The sequence below is a fragment of the Oncorhynchus gorbuscha genome, unplaced genomic scaffold, assembly GCF_021184085.1.
Source record: "Oncorhynchus gorbuscha isolate QuinsamMale2020 ecotype Even-year unplaced genomic scaffold, OgorEven_v1.0 Un_scaffold_2317, whole genome shotgun sequence".
Taxonomy (NCBI): Eukaryota; Metazoa; Chordata; class Actinopteri; order Salmoniformes; family Salmonidae; genus Oncorhynchus; species Oncorhynchus gorbuscha.
This window is the reverse complement of record NW_025746864.1, coordinates 72,400-83,162: the sequence shown is the minus strand read 5'-3', so window position 1 is coordinate 83,162 and position 10,763 is coordinate 72,400. Positions and strand designations below refer to the sequence as shown.

At 45.6% G+C, this 10,763-nt stretch overlaps 1 protein-coding gene across 1 annotated transcript; it reads right to left on the bottom strand.

The window, feature by feature from the left end:
- Positions 1 to 977: 977 nt before the first annotated feature.
- On the bottom strand, positions 978 to 6,378 carry LOC124025633 (eukaryotic translation initiation factor 3 subunit M-like; the record flags this gene model as incomplete). The annotated part of the gene is given in 10 exon segments (XM_046338977.1): positions 978 to 988; positions 2,889 to 2,970; positions 3,150 to 3,249; positions 3,352 to 3,435; positions 3,817 to 3,911; positions 4,405 to 4,528; positions 4,753 to 4,783; positions 4,786 to 4,890; positions 5,255 to 5,387; positions 6,230 to 6,378. Coding segments are annotated over 10 exon segments (807 nt in total), but the record flags the coding sequence as incomplete, so codon positions are not given.
- Between the last annotated feature and the right edge of the window lie 4,385 nt (positions 6,379 to 10,763).

Genomic DNA, 10,763 nt, shown 5'->3' with positions numbered 1-10,763 from the left:
ATCATGGTTGAGACCTGGGGACAGGAAGACAGTCAATAAAACACAGGACTAACATCATGGTTGAGACCTGGGGACAGGAAGACAGTCAATAAAACACAGGACTAACATCATGGTTGAGACCTGGGGACAGGAAGACAGTCAGTAAAACACAGGACTAACATCATGGTTGAGACCTGGGGACAGGAAGACAGTCAATAAAACACAGGACTAACATCATGGTTGAGACCTGGGGACAGGAAGACAGTTGAGACCTGGGGAAAACACAATAAAACACAGGACTAACATCATGGTTGAGACCTGGGGACAGGACCATCATGGTTGGACAGGAAGACAGTCAACATCATCATGGTTGAGACCTGGGGACAGGAAAACTAACATCATGGTTGAGACCTGGGGACAGGAAGACAGTCAATAAAACACAGGACTAACATCATGGTTGAGACCTGGGGACAGGACTAACATCATGGTTGAGACCTGGGGACAGGAAGACAGTCAATAAAACACAGGACTAACATCATGGTTGAGACCTGGGGACAGGACTAACATCATGGTTGAGACCTGGGGACAGGAAGACAGTAAAAACACAGGACTAACATCATGGTTGAGACCTGGGGACAGGAAGACAGTCAATAAAACACAGGACTAACATCATGGTTGAGACCTGGGGACAGGACCTGGGGACAGGACAGGACTAACATCATGGTTGAGACTGGGGACAGGACTAACATCATGGTTGAGACCTGGGGACAGGAAACTAACATCATGGTTGAGACCTGGGGACAGGACTAGACAGTCAGTAAAACACAGGACTAACATCATGGTTGAGACCTGGGGACAGGAAGACAGTCAATAAAACACAGGACTAACATCATGGTTGAGACTTGGGGACAGGACTAACATCATGGTTGAGACCTGGGGACAGGACTAACATCATGGTTGAGACCTGGGGACAGGAAGACAGTCAATAAAACATCATCATGGTTGAGACCTGGGGACAGGACTAACATCATGGTTGACACCTGGGGACAGGACTAACATCATAAAACACACCTGGGGACAGGACTAACATCATGGTTGACACCTGGGGACAGGACTAACATCATGGTTGACACCTGGGGACAGGACTAACATCATGGTTGACACCTGGGGACAGGACTAACATCATGGTTGACACCTGGGGACAGGACTAACATCATGGTTGACACCTGGGGACAGGACTAACATCATGGTTGACACCTGGGGACAGGACTAACATCATGGTTGACACCTGGGGACAGGACTAACATCATGGTTGACACCTGGGGACAGGACTAACATCATGGTTGACACCTGGGGACAGGACTAACATCATGGTTGACACCTGGGGACAGGACTAACATCATGGTTGACACCTGGGGACAGGACTAACATCATGGTTGACACCTGGGGACAGGACTAACATCATGGTTGACACCTGGGGACAGGACTAACATCATGGTTGACAACATCTGGGGGGGACAGGACTAACATCATGGTTGACACCTGGGGACAGGACTAACATCATGGTTGACACCTGGGGACAGGACTAACATCATGGTTGACACCATGGGGGACAGGACTAACATCATGGTTGACACCTGGGGACAGGACTAACATCATGGTTGACACCTGGGGACAGGACTAACATCATGGTTGACACCTGGGGACAGGACTAACATCATGGTTGACACCTGGGGACAGGACTAACATCATGGTTGACACCTGGGGACAGGACTAACATCATGGTTGACACCTGGGGACAGGACTAACATCATGGTTGACACCTGGGGACAGGACTAACATCATGGTTGACACCTGGGGACAGGACTAACATCATGGTTGACACCTGGGGACAGGACTAACATCATGGTTGACACCTGGGGACAGGACTAACATCATGGTTGACACCTGGGGACAGGACTAACATCATGGTTGACACCTGGGGACAGGACTAACATCATGGTTGACACCTGGGGACAGGACTAACATCATGGTTGACACCTGGGGACAGGACTAACATCATGGTTGACACCTGGGGACAGGACTAACATCATGGTTGACACCTGGGGACAGGACTAACATCATGGTTGACACCTGGGGACAGGACTAACATCATGGTTGACACCTGGGGACAGGACTAACATCATGGTTGACACCTGGGGACAGGACTAACATCATGGTTGACACCTGGGGACAGGACTAACATCATGGTTGACACCTGGGGACAGGACTAACATCATGGTTGACACCTGGGGACAGGACTAACATCATGGTTGACACCTGGGGACAGGAAGAGTTATTAAAATAAAGGAATAACAAGACATGACAATGAAATAGATATCAATCAATGACAGGTCACCAACTCTTAGGTACCATTAATCATGAGATCATTAACTATAATTACTGAATGCACATTAATTGTCAGTTGGCTGGGTGATGATGAATGTAACTGACTACGGTTCAAAGTCTCAGGTCGACCTTGGAGGGAAACTCCAAGAGGTAATCGTTCTGTGATGAACACACAAGCACACTCAATTCCACTTGACTCAGGGAGGGTCCCTTGGCTAATTGCCTCTGTGCCCAGCAGTGTGGAACTACAGTGACTAGGCATATTAACACAAACACCACCATGTCTGCAGTGAGAGCCAATACCACCTGACTTATGTGGGAGGACCAACCATGCTAATTGGACAACTACGTTCTCAGCAGTGTGTGTGTGGACAGAGAGACACTGCTGACACACACATTCCAACCCTGTATCCACAGAGGTCAGCGATTTAGGCTAGGAAGGGTGTGTCCCCCCGGGGGATTTGATCTCTGCAGTCAGGTCACTAGCCGCGAGGTAGCCCCATTGAGTCTTGATCACTCACCGAGGGAATCGATGAAGTCTTTGTTGCTCTGGTAAAACTTCACGTAGGCAGCTAGCTTTGCACTCACAAAGATGGTTAGGAGCTGTGAATGAAGGAGAGAGAGCGAGAGAAGTGTATGTCACTGTTAAAACAACCAGGTAATAATGTAGCATCATTGTTATGAATGGATTCATATGAACCTATTAAATCCTCAGAGTTCAAATGTCACGGCCTTGTTAACAGCAGGATGAGCTGTTCCCCGAGCTGGGCTTCAGTACTCACGTCGTGCAGGAGTTCTCCCTCTAGGAAGCGGACAGGTTTGAGGGCCAGGAGGTGGTCCAGCAGGAAGGTGTTGGGGTCTTTCAGGGCTCGTACAATGCACCTGGGGGGAGGAACCAGAGAGGGGTGAGTGACAGCAAAGACAGCCAGTCACGTGTCAGATCTTGTAGTTATGATGGTAGGATAGAGGTGTGTATGTATGTACCTGTGGGCATCAACACGTGCTTGTGAGGCGTTGTCCTCTGTGTAACTCCCCAGCAGCTCAACCATCACCTTAGCTGCAGCCTCGCTGCAGAGGAACACATACACTCAGTGACACAAGAACCAGCTCAAGAAAAATACAAACATTGCAGATACACAACACATATCCCATTGTACTGAGGAATTACTTTTAGAAAAATATGAAAAAATAAACAATTATAACAGAGAGTGAATGTGCCGAAGAAGCCACCAGGCACCAGACTGTGCCGAAGACGCCACCAGGCACCAGACTGTGCCGAAGACTGCACCAGACTGTGCCGAAGACTGCACCAGACTGTGCCGAAGACGCCACCAGACTGTGCCGAAGACGCCACCAGACTGTGCCGAAGACGCCACCAGACTGTGCCGAAGACGCCACCAGGCACCAGACTGTGTCGAAGACACCACAAGGCTGTGTGTAGTTAGTTACCTCTTCTTACATTCGACCAGGGCCTCGTACACCAGCCTTAGCAGTGTGTGTTTCTTCTCTGTGTTCAGGTTCCAGTCTGTGATCCACTTACGCACCTGAACCACAAACACACAAGCAGAGCCATGGAAACATCAATCATCCTTCCTCTACAATGTCTTGTTCCTGCAGAGCCCTTACATGTGACTGGTAAAGTGTGGTCTGAGCGGATTGGATGAGCACATCGGTGAGAGTGACAGTATATGGCGAGTGTGCACGGCGAGATTGACGGTATATGGTGAGTGTGCACATCGGTGAGAGTGACAGTATATGGTGAGCGTGCAAGGTGAGTGTGACAGTATATGGCAAGTGTGCACGGTGAGTGTGACAGTATATGGCGAGTGTGCACGGTGAGTGTGACTGTGTATGGCGAGTGTGCACGGTGAGTGTGACAGTATATGAAGAGTGTGCACGGTGAGTGTGACAGTATATGGAGAGTGTGCACGGTGAGTGTGACAGTATATGGAGAGTGTGCACGGTGAGTGTGACAGTATATAGCGAGTGTGCACGGTGAGAGTGACAGTATATGGCGAGTGTGCACGGTGAGCGTACCTGGTCGAGGTCCGTGGGGATGAAAGCGATGGCGTTGCAGGTGGTTGCTACCTTGATGAGGCTGCAGTAGACTGTGTACCTCACTGGGGCCGTCTCATCCATACCATGGAACAGGTTACTCAGCCTACACAACCAAAACCCTACACGTTAACTTGACCATTAAGACATGGCTTACGGTTAGTGTTCACAAGGGTCCCACTTCTTCCATAGTGCATAAATAAACCCAAATCTTGGGTCGCTGACTTCATTCACTATGTCCAGGTGCTCCAGACATCTAGTGGGTGGCTGCATACTTCACCGGTCAGGGAGACTAGTAGAGAACAGAGATAGATGAGTGTGTGGACTTACAGCTGCATCCTGAGGGAAGGCCTCTCTCCTCTCGGGACTTGACCAGCTTCTCACACAGACTCTCGATCAGGGTCTCCTGTTTCTCCGTCTCCAGGATGAGTAGCAGCGACACTATGCTGTTCATCACACTCTCCACTTCTACAGAGGAGAGAGACAACTATCAATCACAATGACACCATTCAAGACTCATTCATACCAGCCACTTTTAGGAGGAAACAGAAAAACAAACATAAGTGGTAGAGAGATGGAAAGGAAAACAGCAGAGGTAGAAACAGCAGATGAATTAAGGGAACAAGACAATGAGGGGGAGGGGCTGACAGACAGAAAGACAAGCGTGAGAGAGGACAGTTTACAGTTCATGTGTGTGCTGACATCATGCAGACAGGTGTATCTGTAGATGCATTGGGCATGTTTGCCTTCTCTACATGGATATGTCACCAATGTGAGCAGTCCTTTAGAAGTGCCACTGGCTATAGGTTAGCGTTTCCCTGGTGTCACTCACCTTTATCGTCGTCCTTGAGGCAGACGTCACAGGCCTCGATGATTTGAGCCAGGTCCACATGGAGACCACCTTCAGAGTTTTCCTCTGAGATCTCTGCTCCTTTGGCTTTGATGTAGGCCCTGAGCTCTGAGGCCTGTCAACAACAACACGTTATAAAAGAACAGGGGTGTATTTATTAGTCAGATTCCGTTGCGAAACATTTTGTCTGTGAAACCAAACGTAAAACGTTCTGCAACTAAAACTACAGTTTCTACTGGGTCCTTTCCCATTTGCTTCTGTTTGGTTCCTTGAGTAAACAGTACATGTTTTCCGTTGTAAAAAGTTTAACGGAATCAGACTAATGATTACACCCCAGATTAAACTACAGACACAGCGATGACACTTAGTCCAATAACAAAACATGCACTACTTAACAGCTGTCACTAAAGATATTTCAATTGTACATTTGATTAAGGCTGCACAATGACGTATTTTCCTTCTCCAAGCCGTACAGCTGGCAGTTAATCTATACATTACAACTAGCTTGTGTCTTCATCCAAAGCTAGTCAACTATTCTAACCAGTTAGCTAGCTACATCGGATGCAAACATTGAAAACATTGATGTTGTAGACTGCAACTAACTGTTAGCTAGTTACCTAATGTACATTCCTAGTTACGTGTAAAACAAATGCATCAGCTGGCAATACGTTGCATTAAGTAAACACAAGTCACGGGGATATAGCTAGTTTACAAAGAGATCTAGATCCATTTAACTGGGGGTGAAAATGGATCCAGCTGTAATGTTAGCATACTAGCTAACAAACAGCTAGGCTAACTAGCTAGTGTACTGATCATAGTCATTGGCATTGACTCATTATATGGCTAACGGTAGCATGCTAATGTTATCTGGCATGTCACCATTTGTCGTAACGTTACATATCGACATGAGTGTGCTCATTCTTTTTTTAAACTATTACTAAAACACTTAAATCGTACCTGGTCCTCTTCGGTTATGTCGATAAATGCTGGGACACTCATTTTATAATAATTTTAGTGAGCCTAGATCAAATCCACGCTCGCACTACCGCTGAGGCCACCGGAAAAGAAAACGCTTTACGACCGGCAAACATGATGCACTTCCAGGTCATCCTGTTAAAGTGACCGTAGTGATAATTCAGCTGGACTGGACGTTTTGTCATATTGTTTCATACAAAATGCTTAGGTAGCCTAACCTCTACATTTACAACATATGGTCAAACGATGTAATCTTTATTCGTGTTTGATTATGTAATTATGATACAATGTTACCATTTAGTTTTTGTTCCCCCCACTACTTGTTACATTTTTAAATGTAACCTTTATTTAACTAGGCAAGTCAGTTAAGAACAAATTCTTATTTAGAATGATGGCCTACACCGGCCAAATGACGCTGGGCCAATTCTGCACCGCCCTATGGGACTCCCAATCACGGAGTGATACAGCCTGGATTCAAAACAGGGTGTCTGTAGTGACACCTCTAGCACTGAGATGCAGTGCCTTAGACCGCTGCGCCACTCGGGAGCCCCGAGGCCCAGTTTCTTTGAGAACATCCTACAATCTTGTTGATAAACACTTTTATTGAAGGATTTCAATAAGGATTCCCGAGATACTAAATGTGTGAAACAGGTAGTGGAATCATATAATTCTGTTTATTTTGCTAGATGACTTATGCACCATCTGGAAATGGATAACCTCAGCTTGAGCGCTCCAAAAAGAACAGACTGGGTTCAAAGTGTATGGTCAGGGTCACAAGTTAACGAGACCCACTGCCATGGTCCATGCCATCCTTTCTCCTCTTCTTATCCAGGTATCAATCTATCATCTGGGGGGGTAGTCCCAGGATGTCTTGGCTGAGAGTTACAGTGGTAGAGGTGATCCTTGGACGGAGGTTATCTGGCTGAGTTACCTCTCTGTTCGGACCACCATGACTTTCCCCAGAGTTGACACCGGAAACATTGTGAGCATCAGAGGGGAGCACATTTACACAGCCCTCCCACTGACCCAGCGATATGGCACCAGGGCCTGTATATCAAGTGGGATGCTGTGATTTAGTCAGCCGCAGAGGCAGGCCATTTTCCCCTGGAGTGATTGAGGTGGGGGGGCTTAAGAGTAACTGAAGATACAATTGCCCCTAAAAGCTGGCTCAGGTTACAAGCTATTGGGGTGTAAAGCCATACATCTTCACGTTAAGAGTAAAGCCAAGCACCCTCCACTCCCAAACAATGGTGTTCTCTTCTTTCCTCTTCACTGTCTCATAAAACAGATACTATCCTGACCTTGGATACCAAGTCTTGGTGGGTTAACTGTCTCAACTTTACTCAGCCATACAGTACTGCTTCCTCTATAACGTGTAGAACAGTTTGCTATAATCCATGTCTACGTATGTTGCCCATTTGAGACACTTTGACGTGGCATAGAAATGCCTTTTTAACTTATCTAATAGCAGTGAGATATGAACTGCACATAGGTCACAGTTTGCTTATAACAAGTCATTCCTGTTTGATTACAGGAACATTTCACATCATGAAATGGAGAGAGAGAGCGGCCAGACCATAATTCCTGGAGAGTCTGCCAGTCAGATACAGTGGGGCAAAAAAGTATTTAGTCAGCCACCAATTGTGCAAGTTCTCCCACTTAAAAGATGAGAGAGGCCTGTAATTTTCATCATAGGTACACTTCAACTATGACAGACAAAATGAGAGAAAAAAATCCATGCTTGTTTGTAGGTGACCAAATACTTATTTTCCACCATAATTTGCAAATAAATTCATAAAAAATCCGACAATGTGATTTTCTGGATTTTTTTGTAGGTGACCAAATACCTATTTTCCACCATAATTTGCAAATAAATTCATTAAAAATCCTACAATGTGATTTTCTGGATTTTTTTTCTCATTTTGTCTGTCATAGTTGAAGTGTACCTATGATGACAATTACAGGCCTCTCTCATCTTTTTAAGTGGGAGAACTTGCACAATTGGTGGCTGAATAAATACTTTTTTGCCCCACTGTATGTCACGTTGCAGTTATAGTTTAGACCAAGTTTAGACCAACCGACTTCATTTTTATTATGTTTAGTAGGATAAGGATCTTAAATAGGGAGCTACGGGTAAATGTTCGGTGGAGTGTTTCACCATGGCCCCTGTACAATGTGTAACACTCATCAGCCTGAGAGTGCCTGGTACCAAGCACCAAGCTCCCCCTCACTCTCTCCTTGCCCTCTTTGGCTGTCACAGCCAGGAATTTATGGCCGCTTCTACTCCCAAAGTGTGCTTGCTTGTGTAACTCTGAGCATTTCATTAGGTGATTAACAACTGTTGTCAAGTGCCTGTTGTATTTCAACTGCAGAATAAAAGTGTATTTTTTATGGTTTTGAAGCTCCAGATGCATACGAGACAGTGTTTGTCTTTTTTAGGAGAAGCATTAAAACGCCAGGTTTGGATATGATCCTCTGTATGTAACAGAGAGGCATGTCTTCCTATGGTTAGATCCCGCTGGGCAAAAACTGGTTGAATCAATGTTGTTTCCATGTCATTTCAACAAAGAAATTCAAAGCGATGATGTTGAATCAACATGGAAAATTGATTGGATTTGCAAAAAGTCATCAACATAAGGGAATTTTGTATGTTTTTTAACCCAACTTTAAACCTAAATCCAATGATCTGGTGAAATGTTTTGTTGAATTCACATTAGTTGAAAATTAAGCCAAAATTTGACCGCAAATGAAGTCTGTGGTCAGGGTATAAGCCGCAGACATTATGAGGCATGGTCTTACAGGTTCATTGGACTGAAACATTACTTGGTCCACTGTGTAACAATCTGTCTGTCTTATTTCTCATAGCCAGGCTGACCTCACTCTGACCCAATATACCTTGTATGTGTCTCTGTCTGTCTGTCTGTCTGTCTGTCTGTCTGTCTGTCTGTCTGTCTGTCTGTCTGTCTGTCTGTCTGTCTGTCTGTCTGTCTGTCTGTCTGTCTGTCTGTCTGTCTGTCTGTCTGTCTGTCTGTCTGTCTGTCTGTCTGTCTGTCTGTCTGTCTGTCTGTCTGTCTGTCTGTCTGTCTGTCTGTCTGTCTGTCTGTCTGTCTGTCTGTCTGTCTGTCTGTCTGTCTGTCTGTGCGTGCGTGCGTGCGTGCGTGCGTGCGTGCGTGCATGCGTGTGTCTGTGTGTGTGTGTCTGTGTGTATTGAAGTGTTAGCGCACATTTCAGTAGAAAATGACTGGTCAGTCGGCCTCATTAGCTATTGCAGTATGTGTGTGATTCATCGTCAGAGTTTGTTCACAGGAAATGGTTGGTACATGACTGTTTCAAAGTAGCAGATCATTTAGGTTTGCTGTGCCCCGCTGCTATCAGAGTTTGACTTATTCAGAAATTCAGCATAAATGAATGTCCCCAATGACATCAGCTATAGCAATGGCAGAGATGAACCCGTCCTCTCTTTGACATTATGGGGGTGTGAAAAGAAAAGGCTGTATTAGGAGAGGATTTAGTTTAGGTGTCAGTTTTCTCAGCCAAGTGTAGCCTACCCACCTACTAACCCTAACCCATCACGTAAATCGCTCTCATGATCATCATCACACAATATGGCCGCCCAACTTTCTCCTCTGGTTCCCACTGTCCTCCTCACCTCTCCAACCACTGTCCAATCCCCTGCCCTGGGCTGATCTATCAGACTAGCAGTGACCTCATCAAAGAGCGCCTCGCTTGAGTGAGCACTGGAATAAGACCAAGTTTCCCCTTAAAAACGGCTCTATGGTTTTGCCATTTCATCCTGTATGTAGGTACCGACTCGCCAAGTCTTGGTCCAAAAGGAATAATTAATAGCTTCTACCCCCAAGCCATAAAACTCCTGAACAGCTAATCAAACAGCTACCCAGACTATTTGATTGTTGGTTTAAGGGCTTGTAAGTGAGCATTTCACTGTAAGGGCTACTACACCTGTTGTATTCGGTGCATGCAACAAATAAAGTGTGATTTATATTTTTGATTTGAATGGTTCAGGTTAGGATTTGAGGGTGGTAAACTAACCCTAAATTGTATTGTATGCCATTGTGTGCCAGTCAGAGGTCTATCTTGGTCTAGAATTGTAATGGTGAGAAGCAGATGTATTCTATCATAACTTTTCAGCGTTATGATAGAAGTATGCAATGATGCTGACCCCCCTAAATATTCTACCCCTCCCTACACCTCTTGCACACACACAATGTACTTAATCTAAAATAAACATGTAGACCTTATGTTGTTCATCTAGTTGATTACTTGTTTTCTCTCAAAGCATCAGACATGACCTTTGGCGTAGTCGGAATGATTTCCCATGACGATCTGCCTCCCTGTGTGTGTGTGTGTTTTCACATGCATGTTTGTCTGTGCTCGCCTGTGTGTATCTTGATAGATGCTGCTTGTCTGTGGTCTGCTTAGATAGCGGTTCAATGACTGTGATCCCTTATCTGGCCAGACACGAGATAATCAATACTGAAAGGGAGTCACGATCTGA